This window comes from Sphaerodactylus townsendi, linkage group LG02 (assembly GCF_021028975.2).
Source record: "Sphaerodactylus townsendi isolate TG3544 linkage group LG02, MPM_Stown_v2.3, whole genome shotgun sequence".
Lineage (NCBI taxonomy): Eukaryota > Metazoa > Chordata > Lepidosauria > Squamata > Sphaerodactylidae > Sphaerodactylus > Sphaerodactylus townsendi.
This window is the reverse complement of record NC_059426.1, coordinates 27,630,667-27,656,120: the sequence shown is the minus strand read 5'-3', so window position 1 is coordinate 27,656,120 and position 25,454 is coordinate 27,630,667. Positions and strand designations below refer to the sequence as shown.

General features: G+C 44.8%; 1 protein-coding gene across 1 annotated transcript in view; it reads right to left on the bottom strand.

Moving 5' to 3' along the window:
* Nucleotides 1–25,454, bottom strand: part of CHN1 (chimerin 1) — a 158,560-nt gene that overhangs the window by 5,118 nt on the left and 127,988 nt on the right. Inside the window, exons 8-12 of the mRNA XM_048486628.1 lie at nucleotides 21,108–21,192; nucleotides 5,811–5,984; nucleotides 4,935–5,012; nucleotides 2,813–2,950; nucleotides 1,726–1,831 (exon numbers count right to left, since the gene is read on the bottom strand). Of these exons, the coding sequence (XP_048342585.1) occupies nucleotides 1,726–1,831; nucleotides 2,813–2,950; nucleotides 4,935–5,012; nucleotides 5,811–5,984; nucleotides 21,108–21,192 (581 nt within the window). The remainder of the gene's footprint in view (nucleotides 1–1,725; nucleotides 1,832–2,812; nucleotides 2,951–4,934; nucleotides 5,013–5,810; nucleotides 5,985–21,107; nucleotides 21,193–25,454) is intronic.

Here is a 25,454-nt window from a genome sequence, read left to right as displayed (position 1 = left end):
TCTCATCTATTGATACCGTCAAGATTCCACTGGCTTTTGATGGAGAAATAGAAAGAAGCATCAAAGAGAACTAAGATGGGCCTGAACATACCTTCGGGACCGCATTACCCCATATGTCCCTATTTGCTGGTGGTTCCCGGCCCCTCCATGATGCGGCTGGCCTCCACTCGGGCCAGGGCCTTCTCAGTCTTGGCCCCTGCCTGGTGGAACACTCTTCCTCCAGCTGTCCGGGCCCTGCGGGATCTTGGTGAATTCCGCAGGGCCTGTAAGACTGAGTTGTTCCACCGGGCCTTTGGAGTGTCCAGCCGCTGATTGAAGTGCCCCTTCTATTCCTCCGATTGGGAGTTCCTCTGCCATCTAAGGGACCCACTTCCTTGTTCTGCTTCCCCCTCTCTGGGAGGGTTTTAATTGGGGTGTACTGCTGACGCCATCTTTGTAATTACCGATGTGTTTTAACTTAATCTAATTTTAATAGGGTTTTGTTGTATATGTTGTATGAGGAAATCATGTTGTGCACCGCCCAGAGCCCTCCGGGGGTTGGGCGGTATACAAAACCCATAAATAAATAAATAAATAGATAGATAGATAGATAGATAGATAGATAGATAGATAGATAGATAGATAGATAGATAGATAGATAGATAGATAGATAGATAAAAAAATGCTGACTAAGCACCATGAGGGCGCATTTCAGAATTATTCATCCGGAGAGATGGCAGTGCCATACTTTGGTGCCACAGTTGTTCTGGCAGAGAATCAGGTGGCACTGGGGCTTTAGGATGGACCTGCCCATTTCTTTGTACACATGCAAGGGCAATACCATTTGCGCAAGATGTCTACTAATCCTCGCGACCACTGTAGATCTTCATGTAAGCTTTTTTACCTTTAAGTATTTTCATCTCATATAGATACATATGAAATTGTTTATTTAGATATTCATCGCCTCTTTTTCTCCCCAAGAGGGAACCAAAATAGCTTACCACAGAGGCGTAGCAAGGGGGAAAAGCGCCCGGTGCACTGGTGCGGCCCTCGGCCCGCTCGGGCCTCTCACTGGAACGCCGCCGGCCCTGCCCTGGAATGCCCCCCCAGACCATCACTTCATAGGGGTTATCACACACTTGGTAAAGGCGCTGTCACTTCCCATCCCTTTGGAGCTATGCCTCTGGCTTACCACACTATTCTACCCTCCTTGATTTTATCCTTACAACCATGACCCCGGATGGTAGGTTATACGGAGACAGTGTCCCTCTACTATATGCCCAGTAAAGATGGTGATAAGCCATTTCTTCTGGTTTAGTTGGCACCAATACGCATCATCTACCCAAGTGAAACAAAAATCTATTTTAAGTTGATGTAAAAGTTGCTTGATAAATAAGAAGAGTAGAAGAAGAGTCTGGATCTATATCCTGCTTTTCTCAGCTGTAAGGAGTCTCAAAGCGGCTTACAACTCCTTTCCTTTCCTCTCCCCAAAACAGACACCTTGTGAAATAGGTGGGGCAAGCAGAGTTCTGAAGAATTGTGACTAACCCAAGGTCACTAAGCAGATTTAATGTGTAGGAGCAGGAAAACAAACTTAGGTCACCAGATAAGAGTCTGCTGCTTATGTGAAGGAGTGGGGAATAAAACCTGTTCTCCAGATTAGACTCTACCGCTCTAAACCACTACACCACCCTGGTTCCCTGCCCCTTCCCCAACACGTCACTTTGATGTTCCTAAGTCCCATACCTTTTTAAATGTGCCATGAGATACCGTAATGTTTCACAGTGTGCTGGTGGCAGCAGTTTCAGTGCTTCATGAAGTATTTCCAACTGTTTGTCAGGATCCGTGGTTTCTGAAACAGAAAAATCACATTTAAACTTAAGTTAACAAATGTCAGACAAACTCTGCTGAACTGCAAGAGACTGCGTTCCATTTTGGTCCATGGAGGTGGACACCCAATACTTATTTGTTTATTTAAAAACATAAACATAATGCGTCACTGTATAATGGACTGCTGTATCTACTTTATATCTATCTCCTGCTTAAAATAACATGGTGTTTAGAACTAGGTAGACAGCCTTGTTTAACTTTAAGGCTAGAATTCTGCAGTCATTTCCGTGTCCCTGAAAATGGAATTCTGCAAGATGATTGGCTGACCTATATGCATGTTGTCTTCAAGCACTGGTGGTGATAGCTTCTCTGGCAGAGACATGTATTTATATGGAATGGGACTCAGCCAGAGGTGGGATCCAGCAGGTTTTCACAGGTTCCCGAGAGTAGGTTACTAATTATTTGTGTGTGCCGAGAGGGGGTTACTAATTGGTGATTTTGCCACGTGATTTTTGCCTTAGTTACGCCCCTCCTCTCAGCAGTAGCATGCAGAACTTGAAGCAGTCTAGCAGGAGATGTACTGGCATGCGTGGCAGCCTGCGCCTGCATGCATTCGTTTCCCGCCCAAGGACTGGCGCAGCGGCTGCGTTCTTGCCATAGCCCCGCCCAGGAATGCCCCACCCCCAGAATGCCTGGCCACGCCTCCGTTGTGCCCCGCCCAGCCCCATTGGCACTATGCCACAGTTTGAATCCCACCACCATGGGAACCTGTTACTAAAATTTTTGGATCCCACCACTGGACTCAGCATATGGAAAGCTGTTTTCTCCTGAAAAGAGACAGCATGGCCAAATGCTTTGCCTATCAGCTGTTTATTCCCTTAAGTTGCAAGTAAATTTAACATAGGGGGAAATCAAGGTAACTTTGTTATTAATTAAGACCACATAAAGCACTAATAGGAAAAACAAAAACTTTGTGGGGAAAAATGTGTAATTTCAAACTTACTTGCAGACTCTATAAACTTTGGGTAGGCATCATATGTGATGAGTGGAATTGGCAAATCCCTGAAGTACAGTTTAAGTGCACCTGAGATAATATTGATATCTTCATACATATTCACAGAAATGTCTGCCTTTTCCCCATCTGTGTGGTAAAAAAGGAAAGGGGAGGAGAAAGAATGCAGAAGGATATGTTAATAGCAAACATGAAAGGTTGAGCCACCATATATTAAGATTAAATACAGCCATAGTATGTACACGTGACACATATACAGATCGCATAATAGTTAACATGGGGTTGCCACTGGCACATTGCCAAATTCTTCGCTCTATCCTACATCACACTGTTTTCCCTCAAAAAGGACAACATGATAATGTCACAGTAAATCGATAAACTGAATAGAATAACAGAGAAGACTGAAAGAAGGGAAATGAAAGAAGAGTTAGTTTTTATAGCCCGCTTTTTTCTAGGAGCAGCAGAGGCATAGTGGTTAAAAGCAGGTGCACTCTAATCTGGGGAACCAAGTTTGATTCCCTGCTCGGCCCCTTGAGCTGTGGAGGCTTATCTGGAGAACTAGATTAGCCTGTGCACTCCAACACATGCCAACTGGGTGACCTTGGGCTAGTCAGTTTTTCAGAGCTCTCTCAGCCCCACCCACCTACCTCACAGGGTATTTGCTGTGTGTGGGGGGGGGGGAAGGGAAAGGAGATTGTAAGCCTCTTTGTCTCCATATAGGAGAGAAGGGGAGGATATAAATCCAAACTCTTCTCTTCTTCTACTGTAAGGAGTCTCTATGCAGTTTACAATCACAGTCTATTCTTCTCCCCACAACAGGCAACTTGTGACTGGCCCAAGGTCACCCAGCAGGCTTCATGTGGAGGAGCAGGGAATTGAACCCAGCTCTCCAGATTAGAGTTTGCCACTCTTAACCATCATACTACACCAGTGATGGCGAACCTTTTTGAGACGGAGTGCCCAAACTGCAACCCAAAACCCACTTATTTATCGCAAAGTGCCAACACGGCAATTTAACCTGAATACTGAGGTTTTAGTTTAGAAAAAACGGTTGACTCCAAGGCGTGCGTTACACTGGAGTAAGCTTGGTGGGAGTCGGTGGCTTTGCTTTGAAGCAACCGTGTAACTCTTCCAACAGGTGAATCATGACCCTAGGAGGGTTTACTCAGAAGCAAGCCCCATTGCCAGCAACTGAGCTTACTCCCAGGTAAAGGATTGTGCTTAAGTTCTTCACATGAAAATCAGTGGGGCTTAACAGCGCTTAACAGGTTTACCTACACTGCTTCCCCAAAACTAAGTCTTAGGTTTAATGCTAATAATCAAGCCCAGTGGCCCAAGCCAGCCTAAATGTGTATGGGAGGGCACTGTGTTTGTGCGTGCCAGCAGAGAGGGCTCTGAGTGCCACCTCTGGCACCCGTGCCATAGGTTCACCACCACTGTACTACACTATAGATTATACCACTCCAGCTTTTTTCAAGATGAAAAGGAAGTAATAAATAAAATGCTTCATGTATTCTCCTGCACAACCCTACAATGATAATTTGTGATTTGCAAGACCCCAATGCTGACATTGATGAAAGATTTCTCCATCTTTTTTTTTTGCTCAAGGAAAGGTTGTAATATTCTCAATTTTTTTCCTTCTGTAAGGTCTTTCTTTGAACTAAAAAACAGCCACTTTCCCCAGTAAAGGCCTGTTCATGCCACATACTGACCACCTAGGCCAGGAGTCTGCAACCTGCGGCTCACCAGGTGTTCATGAACTACAATTCCCATCAGCCCCTGCCAGCCAATTGGCCATGCTGGCAGAGGCTGATGAGAATTGTAGTTCATGAACATCTGGAGAGCCGCAGGTTACAGACCCCTGACCTAGGCAATGGCTGGACTCTGGAAAACTAGTTCAGGCTTCCATATCCCTACAGTGAAACTTTCCACCTTTGAACCACCTCCCACCTCTTGGTTCCCTATTGTAAATTGCTTCTGAAAACAGTCTCATGTTTGTAATTGACTTGCTGTGTGAAATGGGGGCTGCTGTTCTAGAAACACATGCAATTCTCCCTTTGGCGCAGGATTCTAGTCAAGATATTGAATGTGACATTTACAGCAAAGATCATACCTCGGTCAAAAGCCATTTTGACATCTTCAATTAGTTCGCTGAATCCAGACACTCTGTAAAGTCCTTCAGAATTGAGTCCTATTCAGTTAAGAAACAACAACAACGTTAGATTAAACTATATTTACCTTTCTGACCGACAAGATCTTTGCCAGCAGCCACGCATATAAATCCAAATACAGTTTTTAAAACCTCATTTTTCATTCTAAATAAGACTTAACAGCACGCCCTCACTCTTGAATGTACAGCATAGCTATGATCAGTACCCAATCATTTTGTATAAGCATATTTATGCTAATCGACCCTGGAATGTGGAAGATGTCACCAAATTGCAATGAAATTTAAAAGCAAGCCACTCAAATCAGTAAATTAATTTGCATGTATTTAAATATCACAAGAGCAATATTCTAGCAAAAGGGTCATTATTACAAAGAGGGAAACAGAAGAGGAAATGCATGATAACTGGGGAACCCAGGTGTAAATGTATTGTCGAAGGCTTTCACGGCCGGATTCAACTGGTTCTGGTGGGTTTTCCGGGCTGTGTGGCCGTGGTCTGGTGGATCTTGTTCCTAACGTTTCGCCTGCATCTGTGGCTGGCATCTTCAGAGATGTATCACAGAGGGAAGTCTGTTACACACTGTGACCGGTGAGAAGGGAATTATCCATTTCCCTGGGTGGGGAACCAACCAGTAAAGGTTTGTATATGCTCTTTTCCATGAGGACAGAGACATACCATGTTTAAAACAATGCAAAACTACCTATCAATGGTTCAAAGAAATCAGGCCCTTGCAAACCAAAATCTGACCTTTTATTCAGCTCAAACCAGGTGCATTAAAAGGATTATGAGCAATGCAACCAAACACTGGAGGAACGCCTCACCTCTAGATTCAAGCTCCCTGATGCACATATCTACAACCATAGGCCTCTTTGTGAAATGTGCTTTCACTAGTGTGGTCAGGTCGCAGCTGTACACTTTCTTGACATGCTTCAGGTCTGGCTTGCAGTCGTTAGGGACCATCTTGGAACACTGCTTGTGAACATTTAAGCCACAATCTGATGGAAGAAACAAACAAACAGACAAGGTTATCTCAAGATTTAGTGCTGTAAAATTGTAATTGTTCAAATATATGTTATTCCTGAAGAGTCCGATTCTGTGAAGATTCAAGTCCTCTGCAGAACAGTCCCTGCATTGACTCCATATGGGAAGGGAGAATGGGAATGAGTGTGTTGGACCTGCCCTTTCAGCAGTCACGTAGCTACCATGGGGGGGGCACCCTATCCCGGGCCATTGGAAAATCACCCCCCACCCCTCCCCACAGGCCCTGCAGAAGCCCAGAACAGTAAGAGGCTTTCGAGGCAAGGAAGAAGCAGAGTATGCAAAGTCTTCTTTGGTAGTCTTTTTTCCAAGTACCGACCCTATTTAGTTTCCGAAATCAGACTAGATCGGGCTATACCATTTGGTCTTCTCTCCCCTTAGGACCTACATGCAATAGAGGAATTCAAAAGCACCAGGAAATCTCCACACAAATTCCTGGAGAATTTATCTAGGATAGATTCATGGACACAATAGCGAAATGGAATCACCATACTCAGGAAGCGGACCTCCAAGTTAGTCCTTCGAGAACAGTGTGAAAGAACTGGTTGTAGATCATCCAGGGGTATGTGGTTTGCCATTTCTAGAAAGGGTATATTTTACTAGATGGGCCTTTAATCTGGCCCTTAATCTTCTTTTGTTATATTTATTATATTCAAGGGCCATTGCTCCAAGAGAGAATTCATCTCAGTTGGTAACCCTCCCTCGGGATACATAGAAAAAAGTTTCCCAACACGATGCACGTGACAACAAAAGAGAAGCCCTATCTCCTTTCAAGGAGCAAAGAAGAGCAATCATCCCATACTGACTCCGTGCTAGTGGATGTAAGTGGACTAAACAGTATGGTGTAGTGGTAAGAAGGGCAGACCAGAGTCCGGGAGACACAGATTCAAATCCCTGATTTGCCATGGAAGCTTGCTGGGTGATTTGGGCCTCTCTCTCTCTCTCTGGCCCTTTCCCCACTTACCTTAAGCCCCGTGCTACTCTCCTCAAGTAGCGTGGGGGCCCTGGGGCACTCCCCACTACAGGGGCGGCGACAGCGCAGCTGCCCCGATGCTGCCGCCCTCGCGCCCCCTCAGTGCGCGGCATCCCTGGCGCTCCTCAAAACGGCGCCTTTTGAAGATCCCGCGCCCTGGGGACGCCTGGGCGCGCACCAGAAATGCCGCGTGCTGAGAGTAGCATGCAGCAAAGGTCAAAGGTAAGTGGGGAAAGGGCCTCTCTCTCTCTCTCTCTCTCAGCCTCAGCTTTTGCGATGGGGGGAAATATGTATCCCACCCTGCATCCCTTGTAGTAAGGTCAGGATAAAAATGTATTGATAAATAATAAATAACATTTACATGTGAATAGTTTTAATGTCTGATTAGCCCCTCAGAGGAGGTATTTTCCATCCCTGTTATCCAAGATCCTCTTGATGAGAGGTGACGAGGATTGAACCTTCCGCATACAAAACAAGTCCTCTCTCATCCAGCCACGGAGCCTCCCCTATTTTTCAAATGCAAGAGCGTAGCAGAAAACTAATTATCTGAATTCAACATCTGCCTTGAAAACCAAGCAAATCTCGATCTAATTTTTAGACATTCTGGAAATTCACAAAGCGCGGAGGTGGCGGAGATGGTGCTTTATTTGATCCGATTAGCAGATGGCGCTCCTTTTCCGCACGTTACGTGTCAAGAAAGCTCCAGAATGCCGCAAAATAGATTTTCAGATAACACTGCGCTGAATTGTCTCAGATAAGATGTTCTTTCTCTATGCCGGGAAATCCCAGGTAAGACTTAATAACAGAGACCAAGGAAATATCGATTCCAGTGTACTCCGCTGAAAGTTGAAATAATGAGCTTCCATTAATGCATGAGCAAACACAAAAACTGTAAGCGCTGTATATTAAAGAGGCCCCAAGAGGACCCATTTCAAATATTTGCTGAGAGTAGAATAAGCAGAGCTGTCACTTTCCCTTCCCTTCTTGATTTGATTTTAGTCCGCTCTCACCTTCATCTTGTTTCTAATTCACTGAAAAATATAGCTGCTGAAGCTGCCCTATAGAAGCAACATCATATGTTAAATGCATGACCCTCTTTTTAAAAAACACTGATGCAAGAGAAGTATTTTGTCACTTTTGAGAAGAAATTAAAAAACAGATGTATGCGTTGCTTACATTTTTTTTAAAAAAAACCTTGCTCGATGGCGGCTGTAAGATCAGAAATGGGAAACATGGACAGGGTGGATGTTCCTAGCACAAGATAAGCTTCACAACTGATACACTTGGATCCAATTAAGAACATAAGAACTAGCCTGCTGGATCAGACCAGAGTCCATCTAGTCCAGCACTCTGCGACTCGCAGTGGCCCACTAGGTGCCTTTGGGAGCTCACATGCAGGATGTGAAAGCAATGGCCTTCTGCTGCTGCTGCTGCTCCAGAGCACCTGGTCTGCTAAGGCATTTGCAATCTCAGATCAAGGAGGATCAAGATTGGTAGCCATAGATCGACTTCATAAATCTGTCCAAGTGCTTTTTAAAGCTATCCAGGTTAGTGGCCATCACCACCTCCTGTGGCAGCATATTCCAAACACCAATCACACGTTACGCGAAGAAGTGTTTCCTTTTATTAGTCCTAGTTCTTCCCCCCCCCAGCATTTTCCAACAGAATGCCCCCCTGGTTCTAGTATTGTGAGAAAGAGAGAAAAATTTCTCTCTGTCAACATTTTCTACCCCATGCATAATTTTATAGACTTCAATCATATCCCCCCTCAGACGTCTCCTCTCCAAACTAAAGAGTCCCAAACGCTGCAGCTTCTCCTCATAAGGAAGGTGCTCCAATCCTTCAATCATCCTCCAATCCTTCAATCATTCAGGGCAATTTTGGATTTGGGATGAAAACTCTAGTCACCCCAGACCTCAATCTCAGAAGCTAAGCAGGGTCAGTCCAGGTTAGAATTTGAATGGGTAACCTTCAAGGAACACCGAAGTCTTGATGTGGAGAAAGGCAATGGCAAATCATCTCCGAACATCTCTTGCCTTGAAACCCTGAGGGCCGCCACACCTCAGCTATGTCTTGATGGCACACACACACAAAAATCAAGACTCAGCACCATAATAAGAGACAAGTAGAAATTTATTTATTTAGTCACCTCATTTATACCTTGAACTTTCTCCAAACTGGGGACATAAAGCTGCTTTGGTTGTTTTCCTGTCCACCCCTTTATCCTCACCTGTGAGGTAATTTAGACTGAGGGAGCGTGACTGGCTCATAATCATTTGGCGAGCCTTCATCACAGAGTGGGGATTCAAATCTCAGGCCCCTTCCGCACATGCAGAATAATGCACTTTCAATCCACTTTCCCAATTCTTCGCAAGTGGATTTTGCTATTTCGCACAGTAAAATCCAGCTGCAAGGTGCACTGAAAGTGGATTGAAAATACATTATTCTGCATGTGCAGAAGGGGCCTCAGTCTCCCAGATTCCAGTCTGACACTCTAACCACTACACCAGAGGTCTGCAACCTGCGGCTCTCCAGATGCTCATGGACTACAAATCCCATCAGCCCCTGCCAGCATGGCTAATTGAGCATGCTGGCAGGGGAATTGTAGTCCATGAACATCTGGAGAGCTGCAGGTTACAGACCCCTGCACTACACCATATTGGCTTTTTTGGAAATTCCCTTGACAAAGAATTTTTGCAGGGAAGAATCTATAGCTGGGGTAGGCAATCTGTGTTATATGTGTCATACATTAAATTCTGGTTAACATATTTGGCTGGTTCTCTCTCCAAACCATGGAGGCGAGCCCCTAACCTAAGGCATGGCAGAAGGTAAAGGGGGGAGGGGCGTGGTTTATGCCTGTTATCGCATCACAAGTTTGGCCAGTGCTTTGAGACAAGCAAGCCTGGGGCTCAGATACTTCTATTGGGGCTTTTGGTGGAAGGCCAACCATGACTCTTATCTTCCTCCTGCACATTTGCATTGGCCAGGCCACTAGCATCTTCATGGGTAGGTGTTATGCTTTTTTTTGGCACTCTGACCGAAAGGGTTGTCTACCTGTTGTCTATCGTTTGTTTACAAAGATGACAGCAGACAATTTTGGACTAAGTACGTGCATTTATATGACACTTTCCTCTTCTAGGTCAAAGTGGTTGAGGATGTGTTTGTGCACCCATGAAGAAAAACACTGCCCTTGCGGAAGACTTCACTGGCTGTTGTATCCCTCCAAATTGCATGTGCTTTGTAGGTACAACTGACAAGCATATAGACCTCACAAGCAACCACTAGCCTCAGACTTGACGAGGAAGGAATTGGCAATATTTGGACAACTGGCCAATTTCCCGGTTAAATTCTCCCACCGATGGCTTCTCTTTTTCTCTCTGCCCCAGGCAGTCAGTGTTCTCGAAGACTCCCAACAGAATAGCAGCAGCGACTGATAGGTCCTCCTGTTTCCCGCATCCCCTTTGTCATAAGGCACTTGGATCAATCTTATGCTGCACATGTAGTGGAGTGGCCTGTATTACTAACTGAAGCAGGGCTACTGAGCTAGAGGGCTTAAGGAGATGGTATAATCAGAAGTGGAGCCCTTGGGGATGTCTCGCGATAGCTCATTGCACTTCATCAAACATTAGTGCTGCAGCTCCACTTCCGAAGCCTTAAGATTCTCAGGAGTCTTACAGGAGTGTTTTCAGGAGACTCAAAGGCCTATCAGCAGGGTTCCTTGCCATTGTTACACCACGGCAGCATCCTGGCCCCTTTGCCTGATTCTGTAGGCTGATTCTCCAGCAAGCTGTCCTTGGGATTGGTCTGATCAAAGGTTTCCATCCATTACCTGTGTTGCTTTTAGTATCCTAACTAACCATGAATATTATCTGGTACTATTATGTAGCTGTTTCCCAAGGGTGGTTTCTTAATCGAGAAACACAGAAATTGTTTTGGAAAACTGGAGAAGTACATTGCAAGCTATATATTCAATAGTGATTGGTGCTTTCCCTGTAGAGATTAAGAAAAATCAACTCAAGTGTGGATGCAGTTGTATTTTTGTGCAAAACTGGGATAATCTTTAACATTTGCAGAAAGATATGAAAAATTAGAAAAAGTGAGCTAATGGCCTTCTCACCCTCAAAAAAAAGTCTATCTTGGGTGATATCTTGGTTTCCTAAGCACATTGTTATGCAAAAATGTTAACAAAAATTAGATTATCAGAAGGGAAAATCAACTGGGCAAATGGCTGGTTGGAGAGTACAATAAAAACAGGTTAACTGGGCAATTTGTGGGGAATGGAGGAGTTATTCGGCAGTTTGGGGAAGGGGAAATAGGCAGACAGGCGAAAAGATGCAGAACAAGCAAGACCAGGCGTAAGAACCTTCACGGGTCCTCCTCTTGTACCTGTTTAAATATGATGTTTAGTGAATATTGATCTATTGGAGACAGATGCAGTAATAATCTTGTAAAATTCCCTTTTTATCTTGTGATACAACCAACCTCAGTGTGCTGTACTAATAATAAGATAGTCTGAGCCTGTTGCAACAAAATATAAAAAGGAGTCCTGTGACACTTTAAAAACAAATCGATGCACTTTAACAACAAATTGACGTGCAGTTTTTTGTAGAGTTCATTTTGCAAGATACGTTTGCCAAAATGAGCTCCATGTTGTACAAAACTGTATTGCCTTCAAGGTGTCACAAGGCTACTTTTTTTTGGGGGGGGGGGCAGAATCCTGATAATCTGCTAACCCCCAGAGAATGTTGCCCTGCCCATGTGCGGTAAACAATACTCTTGCCTTCTAGCGGTTAAAAAAAGGTACAGTTTGAGAGCCACTTCAAAGGAGAGAGAATCCTTCAAGAGAGAATGAATGTCTACAAAGCCAAATTCCATGCATGGGAGATATCTTCTCCACCTCCCACCTCCAGCCCCCTAAAAAGCTGCTCTCAATAACATAGGATGTAGAGTAGGAGGCATCAGTGGAAGGGGGAGATTCATAAGAAATCAACCCCCTCCATTCACATGAGCAGAAGTATTCTTCTGCTAGTGCAAGAACCCCTCTGAATCCCAGAAGCTGCCCTTCAACCCACCTGCTCTATTTCTCCAAATTTTTATTTATTTATTTATTATCATATTTATATACCGCCCCATCCCCTGAGGGCTCTGGGCGGTGAACAACAAATTAATATTACATAAACAATAAATAATTAATATAAATAACATCATTAAAAACATAAAATTACAGTGTTCTACAAAAACCACTTGGCGTCCAGTATTAAAACTATCAACAAAACCCTCCCAGAGAGGGGGACAGTAGATCTAGGTGTCACAGCTCCCAGAGTGTTAAAAAGGGAGAGGCAAAGAGGGAGCTCACCATCAATGGCTGGCCTCCCCAAAAGCCCGGTGGAACAACTCGGTCTTACAGGCCCTGCGGAACTCTCCAAGATCCCGCAGGGCCCGGACAGTTGGAGGAAGAGTGTTCCACCAGGCAGGGGCCAGGGCCGTAAAAGCCCTGGCCCAGGTGGAGGCCAGCCGCATCATTGAGGGGCTGGGAACCACCAGTAAATTGGCTTCTGCTGAACGCAGAGGCCGTGTAAGGACATATGGGGTAAGGCGGTCCCGAAGGTACGAGGGCCCCAGGCTGTGCAAGGCCCCAGGCCGTGCAAGGCCTTAAATAAGCTCTCTTTGATTATTCAGACTATATACACACTATCTTGGAAATGCTGCTTTGCTCTACTTATGTTGATGTCAATGCAGCAGAAATAGAGCTGCATGCATTTACACATCCAACTTTCATCCAAGAAATTTAACTGCATTCTTTCTTGAGTTTACTTTTTGATCTGTCTGTCTGTCTGTCTGTCTTGCGTACATCCCCCCTCCCCTTGTCTAGCAAGACTCAGGGTGGCCAACAACATCTACAAACATAACAACAATAAACTGTAAGCCACTAAACCGATTGCAGTAAATTAAGCTATTAAAACCATTGCAGTAAATTCAGCAAATTACATCTAAAGCCATAAAAGATGGCACTTAACAAAATCAATAGCCCCTGGATTAAAATATTACAATATAAAAGTCCAGGAGGATAGAGTAGCTAACAGCCCAGGTGACAACACAGAGCTTGGAGAGACTGGATAGCAATTCCACAATCCAGACCGGCATCCGGTGTGAGCCGTGTGAATCTTTGCTGTGCAACAGTCTAAGGCTGGGAGCTGCCGATTTGTTAGAACTGCTAGTGAGTAGTGTGGCAGAGAAGAAACCTGAAACAGGGTTTCTCTTCATGCTCAGAATTGTAGCCTTACACCAGTCAGGATCTAACAGCAGTCCAGACAGCACATCTTAGCTCAGGGGTAGGGAACCTGCGGCTCTCCAGATGTTCAGGAACTACAATTCCCATCAGCCCCTACCAGCATGGCCAATTGGCCATGCTGACAGAGGCTGATGGGAATTGTAGTTCCTGAACATCTGGAGAGCCGCAGGTTCCCTACCCCTGTCTTAGCTGAACCTTGGAAGTTGAAAAGAAAGGCTGCGGTCAGTACCTGGATGGAAGATCACCAAGGAAGACTGAGGTTGCTATGCAGAGGAAGGCAATGGCAAACCAGCTCTGCTCTGCTCTTGCCTGGAAAGACCCTGTGGATGGGCTTGTCACAAGTCTGTTGGGACTGAATGGCACATTTTCCTTCTTAGGTTGGAGCTGACGGTTTCATTCCAGCGTGGTGTAGTGGTTAAGAGCAGGTGGATTCTAATCTGGAGAGTCGGGTTTGATTCCCCACTCCTCCACCTGAGTGGTGGAGGCTTATCTGGTGAAACAGATGTGTTTCCACACTCCTGCGTTCCTGATGGGTGACCTTGGGCTAGTCACAGTTCTCTCACAACTCTCCCAGCCCCACCTACCTCACCAGGTATCTGTTGTGGGGAGAGGAAGGGAAGAAGAAGAGTTTGGATTTATATCCCCCCTTTCTCTCCTGCAGGAGACTCAAAGGGGCTGACAATCTCCTTGGCCTTCCCCCCTCACAACAAACACCCTGTGAGGTAGGTGGGGCTGAGAGAGCTCCGAGAAGCTGTGACTAGCCCAAGGTCACCCTAGCTGGGATGCGTCAATGTGGGGCATGTACAGGCTAATCTGAATTCCCCAGATAAGCCTCCACAGCTCAGGCGGCAGAGCTGGGAATCAAACCCGGTTCCTCCAGATTAGATACACGAGCTCTTAACCTCCTACGCCACTGCTGCTTGTAAGCCACCCTGAGCCTCCTTACAGGAGAGAAAGGTGGGGTATAAATCCAAAACTCTTCTTCTTCTTCCATTAGTACTTGGGTGTTGCTGTGGCACAAAGCACCTTCCATTGACAATTAAATGGAATTAAAGGGGGGAATTCAGCCCTTCACCGTTACTGCCATTACTGTAGCCCATCGTCTCAGTAAAATGCAATCCTTACTACCACCAGTAAGCATCAAAAAACTTTTGCAAGAGAGGTAAGTAACCTAGTGTCTACGAGAAAAACTGGTTTGGAAATGAATATTGAGATCCTGGGATGCAATCTGGGATGTAATTTCAAATAAAAATGGATATGAAATTTTTATAACTTGATTGAAATGCAGAAAATTAGGAATGCTTCTAATATTTTTTTTCTTATATAAGCATCAACTCTTATGTAGGAAAGCATGTATGTATCTTGTTCAAGGTGTAGTACAAATGCCACCTCTCTAGGTACTTGTGTTGGGAAACATACTGAAAAAATGTAATAAAAAAGCTTCGTCATCACTCCTGTCCCTCTCAACTGAGTAAAGGGCAGCCAAACTTAGACATAACGTTGAATAGGCAGTTGCCATTGAAAACAACCTTGCTCCTGTCACCTATTTGTACTTTTTTAATGTCTAGAAGAGTACTTCATACTGACATTGGAGTATTTGTCATCTTCCTGTCAACACTTCACATCGTTGGCAGCCAGTGTCGAAGAAAAGTGATAATTCAGTGTATTATGAAATCATTGCATGAGGAAAGTTCTCCACAGGCATGACAAAGGGTAGAAAATCTAAATACACAGCTATCATTTAGGTTATTCTCTATTTTGGCTCAGAAATGCTGCACCCACAGAAAGGAATGCACAGCGTAATCTGTGGATCTGGAAAATGTGTAGTGCAGGTCTTCATAAAAGAGATTGCGGAAACAATTTTGCACAGCCAGATAAGGGGGTGGTGTGGATATATTCAACAGCAGTTTTAAAGAAACTGATCTGCTGTAGAGGGAGAAACTTGAGAAACAATTTAGTGAGAAAATAGGAGATTTACCAGTCCTTGAAGACAGGGCGCAAAAATTTGCATTTAAGTTATAGCATTTACCATGTGGCTAATGCATTATGAACAGTGTAAAACTGTTTGCAAACATTGTGGTTGATCAACATATATTTTGGTCACATTCACTGAATTATTCGTGAGCATGATCGTAAAACCTTAATTATACTTGGTTACATGATTGTCTTATATTGAATGAATGAATATTATATTATATTGTCTTGTGTCACTTGTCTCTCCCCCTATGTCCCTACTCGGCCTCTGCATTCTGCAGGGGCAAACCTGCTGGTGGTCCCCGGCCCCTCAGTGATGTGAATAGCCTTCACCCGGGCCACGGCTTTTACTGCCTGGTGGAACACTCTTCCTTAGGCCATCAGGGCCCTGCAGGACCTTGGACAGTTCCACAAGGCCTTTTGGGGAGGGAGGTCACTGATGGGGAGAGAGGGAGGTCACTTTTGGGGAGGGAGGTCACTAATTCAGGGAGAATTCCAGAGCCCATCTTGAATTTGGCAGTCCTAAATGGGCATGTAACACAAGGCCTTGGATTCAAGAAGATGCTGCTATCCAAAGGAGAAGCTGCCTAGCTCTGCCCCACTTCCGGTGAGAAAAAAAATGCCATTTTATCTTTAGCAGTGCAAAGTCACGTCAAGTGATTTTGAAAAACTATGGAAATATGAAAGGACGCTTTCAAAAGCTTAAAAAAAATTCAGAATGATACAAGCAGCTACCCCCTCCCCTTCTCCCTCCTACTCAAGGCTTTGGGTAAAAAGACATGGCCCGAAGGGTCTGTTTTAATGTAGGTGGTTGGCCACGGCGTGTGAAAGAACATTTAAATTATATAAGCCGAATCCATGCAGGAGACAAACCACCCACTTGTGTCGGAATGGAGAGAAGGGACAGTCTAGTTGCCATGGCATGTCACGTGCTAATGAAAAGATGCTGATTATAAATTTACCCTGGAAAAAGGTTCGCCTTGAACTCTACTCCCATAAATTAATCTACCTGCTCATCCAGGAAATCTCCTCACTGTATTTCTCTGCCCACTTCTTTTCCACGGGCATGTGATATTGCAAAAGGAACCCTGAAATGAAATGCCTGCAGGGGTTTGTCCCAACATCAAAACAACTTCAGCACAATTGTGAAAAAGTTTTTGTGTGCCTCATGGATGTCTCTGGATATCTCGAAAGTCTGCACAAAATAATTTGCTTAACGTTCCTTCCTTCCACTGAACATTTTGAAGAAAGCAATTGAACTCCGTTTTCAAGATTTCTCAAAGGAAAGGAAAGCTGAAAAATCAACTATGTTAAAATATGAGCAGTTCTAGAAGAAGAAGAGGAGGAGTTTGGATTTGCAAACCCCCCCCCCCCTTTCTCTCCTGTAAGAAATCCTGTCTGGATTTATAAAACCTGTCCCCGCCCCCGCGCTTCTCTCCTGTATGCATTTGACATGCCATGGCAACTAGACTGTCCCTTCTTTCCATGCTGCCACAAGAGGGTGGTTTGTCTCCTGCGTGGATTCAGCTTATATAATTTAAATGTTCTTTCTTTGGATTTATAATACACCCCCCCCTTCTCTCCTGTAGGGAGAGTTTCCAGAAGCAACTCTAAACAGGTCTGCTTAGAAGTCCCATTTTATTCAATGGGGGTAATTCCCAGTACTGTAAGCTCAGATTTTCAGCTTTTATCTGTAATTTAGAAATTATGATCCTTAATTCCGAGATCGCTGTACCAGCAAACTGTGGGTAGAATGTGTACTCTGTCTGTGCTTCGTGGCACTCTTCAGTATTATATGTTCTTGGCATTCAGGGCAGCTGGGCTCTTTCCTGACTCTCCTCACAACTTTTAAATGAGCGTTTCTCATCTGAGAAATGGCTGAGTCGCATCTTCTGAACAGGCTGCCAAAGCTAAAATACTAACAGACTTGCACAGATAGTTATAGATAGACCACAGAGGCTATTGGTAATAATTCCCTCTGTGGTTCTCATATCCATATAGATGTCAATACGCAACCACTAAAACTGCAGTGACCTTTATTCAAAACTCAGCAGCTGTGTGGACACCTCTGCGGGGGGAACGAAATGCCAACTCTATGTGAACTCCTCTCATATTGCTGTGTGCTTTTTAAGCTTTTCATATTTCTCGTTCTGTTTTTCTGGCCTTCTCAGCATAGATGTCAGAATTATATTAAATTCAGACACCTGTGTGAGATCTAAGGCTGCTTCCGCACGGAGGCGGAAGCGGCCGGGTCGGCGTAGTCGACGTTGACCCGACGACGCTGGGACCGTTCGCATGAACAGTCCCAGAAAGAGCCGGGACGACGGCGCCGCAGAGCGCCGTCGTCCGGCCGACCCGGCATGTCCCCGGGCCTCCGGCACGTCACCGAGGCCTGAGGACACGCCCCCCTGGCCCTGCGCGCCTGCACCAGCGACGCGCCGGAGGCCCGGGGACAAGGTAAGTGCAGGGAGGGAGTGGGGGGGGGGAGGCGCCGTAAAGCCGCTGCCGTTCGCACAGCAGCGGCTTCAAGCCGCCGTTTCCGGAAAAGTGCACTTCCAAAGCTTGCTGCTCTGGGAAGAGCGCCCGACCAGCGCTTCGATCCGGGTCGGGCGGCACAGCAAGCATAGCGGCCCAGCGGCTCGCGATGCAGCTCGCCCACAATGCTGAATGGCGGCCTGGGGACAGCGTTTTTGCCGTCCCCAGGCCGCCATAAAACGCCCGTGCGGAAGGGGCCTAAGTGTTGTACAATTGAGAAGGCTCACCATTTTTCATATGTGGTGGACCTGACTTTGGGCCTCAACATTTTGGAATACACTGTATTATCAAACTCCAGAGTCTCTTCTCCTTCATTGTATGGTTTATCTACTGTGGGATAAACAAGCTGTTTGTTTAAGAGGATGCCTCTTTCTAAAAAAGAAAATACTTGTCGTGTAAACCAAGTAGAGATGCCAGGTCACTTTCCCAGGCATCCCCCTCCAATGGTTTCTGGGACCGCAAATCTTGCATAGGAATAGGAGGCAGTATTCTGGAATTTGGGTGAAAACAGGAAGTGATGTCATGGCACTGGGGTTGTCCAAAATCCTTGGCAAATCCTGGAGGCTCACCCCTAAAATCATGATTTTACTTCCATTTTTCTGCAGAAGTAAAGTTCTATCCTGGCATGCCTGTCCCTGCTTCCAATTCATCCCAGGAATTCCAAGATTTATTGCAAGTTTTACCCAGCTGTTACTGCCTGTCCTCTATGTTTATAATTCTATAATCTGTACTGTTTATGATATACGCATACTTTTTTTCTGCATTTCTTGCTAACTTTTGTAATCCTGTTGTATTGTTAATTAGCATCTTATGCTGCCAGATTATATTGTTCTGTACTGTGTGATCTGCCTTGAGTCTCTGTGAGAAAGGTGGGCTATAATTAAAGGACATAAATAAATAAACACGTGAATGGCTGTCAGACTTTTTTCTGCAAAAGTTGGAAACTTAAACTTATATCCAGGAAAAAGAGAATGGTTGGGGAAAGTTAAGGACTTTTTCATCTTATTAAAATACATGGTTTTGCACAGGGGATGCATGGAAAGATACAATTATTCAGATGTATCCGTGCAAATATGATATTTGATTTTGTATTATAGACTTGTCATATCTGTTATATGATCCTTCTATGAATGTTTTCAAGTTTCTACAGGTATTAAGCTTTTTTTTTTTTAAAAGAGAGAAATTTAAAATAAAGAAATCAAAGTTATTTGCAATAGGTAAATTGGCTGGGATCCAATAGAGGGTTTTCCTTGATGGAAGGGATTTCCAACCATGGAAAGCAACTTTCCTGCTTTGCTCCTGCTGCTGCTCCTGGACGACAGTAGACTACAGGGAGGGGGAAACTGGTAAAAATCAACCCCTCCCTTGTGAGCCTGACAATTCTCAGTTGGATCCCAAGCCCTGATAGAACAAGCTGTGTTCACAATGTACGGCTTCCCTGTACATGTCAAAATCCATTCATAAGAAAGAGCCAACAAGCATTCATTTTACAAATGAAACTGGGAACTAACGCCAAGACAAATGTGGGGTTTACATTGCATGTTGAGTGATACATTTGATGCTAAAGGGGATATGAAAACTACTCAACACACATATGAAGTAAAATCATATGTACTCTGTCTATGGATTGTACATCCGTTTACTGTAACCTGTGGACTATTCTATTCCCGAAGACCCTCCCCCCTTTCATGTTACATTGTAGGATAGAGGTATTCTTGCCCTGCTTGTGTTTTCCTTTAGGCTGCATCCAGTGAAATGTAATTTTGTACTCAAGAGAACATAAAATCCATTAATGCAACCAATACTTCTAAGAAAGCATTTCTACTATTTCTTCCTACACATATACACATGCAGAAAGAGAGAGAGAGGGAGATTTTTTAAAAATTTTGGGACTGAAAAATAAAATTGCAGCAATTTTCACCAATTCTCTCCTCAGGACTTGGGAATGTTCCAAAAAAAGCACCAGTAATTAGTACCAACAAGTGCAGTCACAAACAACAACACACAAATATATATGCTTGAAAGGTATGAAATGAATTCAAGTTAATTTGAAAATATACTTTCCATAGAACTGACCATACCATGAGGCAAAGTGAGGTAACCTTCTTAGTCAGCAAATTCTTGGTACCATCAAAGGACCCAAATTTGGCAACTATTACTACTTATCTTTGTTATGTTCCAGGGGAGAGGGTACTATTTAGTGACCTTGTTTTCAGTACACCGATATGTAACCTTTACAATGTGCGTCTTGAACCCAATTTCCATTTCCTCTGTGATGACGATACCTCAAAAAAGTGCTCCTTGGATTAGTGAGCCTGTACTCTCACTTTTAGATACTAGCCACGAGTGACTGCATATCACTGGGAAAGCCATAGTTGGAAGCATTACAATTTAATGATGGATTTACCACTGCTTAATTATCCAATTTATTGCAAACAGCTAGTATGGTGTGATGGTCAGATTGAAAGTCTAGAATCTGGGAGCCACAGGTTTGAATCCTCAATCATCAAAGCTTGATGGGTGATTTTGGGCAAGGCCAAACCCCCAGTTTAACCTCCCTCACAGATTCCTAATGAATATACAGTGAAAGACAAGAAAACAAAATCAGCCCCTTTGGGTAACCATTGGGAGAAAGGAGCAAGGCAAAGCATAAATAAAGCAAATAAAAATAAAACTACTTGTGTTTCCTGGAAAATAAGACATAATTAATTTTTGCTCCAAAAGATGCATTTTCAGGGGATGTCTTATTTTTCTCCATGATTTTGTGCCCCCCCCCCCCACATGACCAGCTCAGCTGTTCCGGGAAATCTGTAACTAGGGCTTATTTTTGGAGGAGGGCTTATATTTCAAGCATCCTCCAAAAATCCTAAAAAATCATGGTAGGTCTTATTTTCGGGGTAGGTCTTATTTTCGGGGAAACAGAGTATGTGAAGGAACACGTCCAAATAATCAGTATGCATATACTGACTAACAGCCCATTCTCCTTATAGAATGGGAATCTTTCCATTGCTTATAGCTGGAGTCACCGGGTTTTCAAATCTGGTTTAATCCTTGCTCACAAAGTACAGTTCACTAGTTTGGATGTTATGGGTGTGTGGCTTTGCCCAAGCTTCCACGATTTGCCACCAAACCTGAAGTATCTAAACAGATGGCCAAATGTAATAGAAAGAAGGAGTATGTGAACCCGACAGCTCTCTAGGTTTGCTTATGCAATACAACCACTGACATGTCTGAATCATATCAAAGCATCAAATCACATTTTCATCTTTTATGTCACTGCAATGTAACAGAATAAAGATTAGTTACCTGCACATTTCACTCCCTGAGCAATGAGGCCCCACATAAAGTTGGCACAATATTCACACCAGTGTGGCCCCCTGAATGTGTGAACCTAGAAAAAAGAAGCAAAAATATACAAAATCTGTAACAAGTGAGCAAAGTATGATTGGCAGGTATATTATTCAAAGTGGTACTTAACAGGGGTTTGTCTCCCAAAATATGCTGCTTATCCTTTATTTGATGTTGTATCACACAGAAATAAAGAAGTCAGACATAACAAATTCAAAGAGACATTTATATGAGAGAGACTGATTCAGCTGCAAAGAGAATGCCTTCTTTTCAGCCAGTGGGCAATTCTGAACAGTGGAACAAGACTTCCTCAAAAGGATTTTACCAGAGGCGTAGCTCCAAGGGGATGGGAGGGAGGCAACGCACCCTGCGGGGGTGTGACGAGGGCGTTCCGGGGCGGGATGGGGGAAGATGTTGACGTTGCAGGGGTGGAGGACGCACCAGTGCACCAAGCGCTTTCCCCCCTCGATCTGTCCCTGGATTTTACTCTACTGTGGTTCCCCAAAAATAAGACAGGGTCTTATATTAATTTTTGCACCAAAAGATGCATTAGGGCTTATTTTAGAGGAAATACAGTACCTTCACAATTCATTAAGGCGGGCTCTCAGAAGCCCTGTTGCTTCCCCATCATATGTGATGCAAGCTGCATCCTCATTGGCCCAGAGCACCCTGCTGCATCACACCATCCTGATCTGTAACTACCAGCAGTGCTTATTTTTGGAGTAGGGATTATATTTTAAGCCTCCTCCAAAAATCCTGAAAAATCACGATAGGCTTTATTTTCAGGGCAGGTCTTATTTTCGGAGAAACACAGTACATAAATGACTTCTGTGTAGATCCTTGGGTAGGATGCAACAGAAAAGTTCATGGAAGAAGTTGAAGATATTTCCCTCAACCAGCCAGCTATTTGTCTTGAAACTTCTCTCTAAATATTGGGAGGACCTCATTAAGCACCATATGCCACAAGATGTGACACAACTGCAGGAAGTTGGAGTTGGGGAAAAAACAGTCCCTTTCTTGCACTGATCTCAATGGCCCAGGCGACCCAATTTCCAAAGCTCAGCAGGATCAACCCTGGTCAGTATTTGGATGGGAGACCACCAGGAAGGTCCAAGGTTGCTACATGGAGTCAGGCCATGGCAAACCACTCTGAATGTCTCATCTTGAAAACCATACGGGTCACCATAAATTGATTGTAACCGGATGGCACTTTCTATCACCGCAGTCTCTTTTTCGCTGTTCTACTTGTAGCTTGTATTAGTGGAGGAGAGAGGAGAAGGTGATTTTACCTGATTCTCCCTTGTTGCAGGAGCACCATGTTCTATGATGTATTTTATTTGCAAAGCTCTCTGGGCCCTCGTGTAAGATTCTGGGGTCAAACAGCTGGCTGCTTGGGGAAAGAAAGGCAGGGAAAGAGCCAGTTTTGGCTGGGGTGGTGGGCCTCGGTGGCAGGCGGCCGTGGTGCCTTCCTGGGCTGCCCGTTGTGGCACCCCACCCTCCCCCCAGGCCAGCTTCTGCCTTTCCCAGGCCCTGGGGAGGGCAAGAGCAGGCCTGCAATCAGGCCATGGGGGGTGTTCTGCAGCAGGTGGTGCCCACCTGGACCGCTCGCTGTGGCATCCTGCTCCCCACGGCCTCCCTGCAGGCAGGAGCTGGCCTACAGAGAGACCATGGGGGGCAGGGCGCCACACAGCCTGCGGTGCCCATCCAAGCCACTCCCTTGAGCCCCACCCTCCTGCTGGCTCCCCTAAGCGGGGCGTGGGTAGCTGGGCAGGGAGAGCAGTCATGCCCCTGTGACCATTTATAAGGTGACCAGATGGTCACCTTTGCTATTTGGGACGGGGAGGTGGCCGTGTCAGCGCACGGGCTTCTGGGGCTCGCGTGTCAGCGCACGGGACGGGGAGGTGGCTGCAGGAGCGCACGGGCTTCTGGGGCTCGCCGTTTGCTGCCCTGTGACAGTGCAGTGCAGCAGCCTCCCCAATCGGGACAATTTGTTGAACCCGCGGGATGCGGGACAAATTGTCCAAAGGCGGGCCGGTCCCGCCAAAAGCGGGACGGATGGTCAGCCTAACCATTTAGGCCCGGCACACCACTGCTGCAATGGCAGGGCAGATTCTCCCTGACTATGGACTATGGCACAGAAGAAGAGAGGGAAATAAAGCAGGGAGGCCCCTTTTCCTGCCTGGCTGTTTGCGTGACAGTGGCTGCAACCCTGGATTTTTCAAAATGATTGCTGTTAGCGATTTTTGAAAATCCTGGGTTGTGGGTAATAAAACAGGGCAGGCTTGTTTGGGGGGCAGGACCTGTGCGAACTCCCCCCCCACCCCCCCCAAGACGGGTTACATAGTATCCTACATCTGTGACTTTTGGCCTGAGCGGAATTGACCAAAGACATTTTAGAAAAAAATTGCGCCCAGCAGCCTAATATTTGGGCAGCAGGAGTGGTGTCCCTTCCTAAATGGAAGAGAAGGATAAAACATAATATGGCATGGAGTGTTTTCTTCCAAGCGAATTTTAAACCTTACATTAAAAGCTTGGCAGGAGAATTATGTAACTGTCAATATGCATGTCTTACCATTGTCGGCAATTTTTGCCCGTTAAATGACAACAAAAATGACACCCAGGATCTGAACCGTGAACTCAACTGAGACCCCACCCATATTATGGATCAGTGTTTTAAAATATCCTATGCCACATTTCTTTGACTTATTACACAAGGCATATTACGCCAACAGGCACACTGACTGAATAACAGATGATAGCTACCAGTTAGCATTCCAGAGATAAAAAAACACAGTTCTATCAAGATTATTTACCCAAAGACAAATTGTGTGAGGAAGCCCAGTATTCTGACCTAATGCATCAGACAGCTGCTCCTCCCTACACAGGATACAACTCCTCCTCCCTACTATGGGGAAAGCATAGACTGCTTTCCTAGCAGTATGGCTCTGTGCTGCTTTTCTATTCTCTAGTATAATGAGAAAACATATTCCATATGCTGTGGGTTCCTGTAAATCTATGCAAAGAGGCTATGGGATTAGGGCATATGATCAGAAAAGATTCCAGTTGGGAATAATATCTTTGCTCAGAGCAGAATTTATGAATATGCAATTAGCACTCTTCTTGGTTCAGGATGAGAGTTGAGGAAAAAGCCCCCTTTTCTACAGACTGATGTGCTTTAGAAGCATTATCTGCGGGACCACAGTAGGTTAAAAAACATAAATAGGAACCTACCTATGCAAAAAGAAAATCTAGGCTGAGGATGAAAGGAATCAAAATCTCTTTAAATCTCTAGCTGTAAGCACTATGAGCTAACTCTGGCTTTATTATGATAGGCTTCCTGCTGAACCACAACATTCTTAGCCCAGAAAATCATTACTTCTGCAGACCGATGCTCTGTAACCAAACTGAGCTTGAGTTCCCGTTCTCTGCAGCTGAAGCAAAACTAAATAAATCTAACCGCTAATTAATTCCTCGGCAGTATCCCCCATTAAATGTGTTGCCGCAGACGTGGCAAAGAGCCGTGTGGCACCTTAAAGGCTAACAAAGAACGCTATTCAACAAAAAGCTTAACCATTTTACATTCTGTTGGTTTCAGGGGCAAAAAATTAAGCATTGGTATAACTCTCCCAATTCATAGCAGACCTTAATGTGCTCAAGTTTGGCTATTGGTACCCACAACAGGTTACGGCAAGCGCTTTCAAACATGAGAAACTAGAAAAGGGATAGTTACACAAGCTAAATTTGATGAAATGGTACGAGATGCATGATGGAATTTCCTGATTTTCTTCGTATTAACAGAATCCATGGAGGTGCTCAAAATGGATTGTGTCTATGGCATTTGGGGAGAAGGCTTTAATTGTGGCCTCTCCACCATTTTTCTCATACAAACACTGAGCTGATATATTTTTCCCAAGTTGTGTGTCAGGGCGGCGGCGGGGGGTGGGGGGTGGGCGGGCTATAAGTACTATAAGGGCCAATGTAAATCAGGAAGGTGAAAGAAAGGGAAAGGGTTAACCTGTTTTCATGTACACACTGTCGAAATAATCTGCTTTGCTATATTAAAAAATTGGGAAATGGACCCTAATCTGAACAACATTGTTCCTCAGTCATCTCCGAACTGCGCTCTGCCATATGCCCGGAACCCCATAATGTCAGAGGAGCCATCAAATATATTGTCGAAGGCTTTCACGGACGGATTCAATTGGTTGTTATGGGTTTCCAGGTTGTGTGGCCGTGGTCTGGTAGATCTTGTTCCTAACGTTTTGTCTGCACCTGTGACCGGCATCTTCAGAGGTGTATCACAGA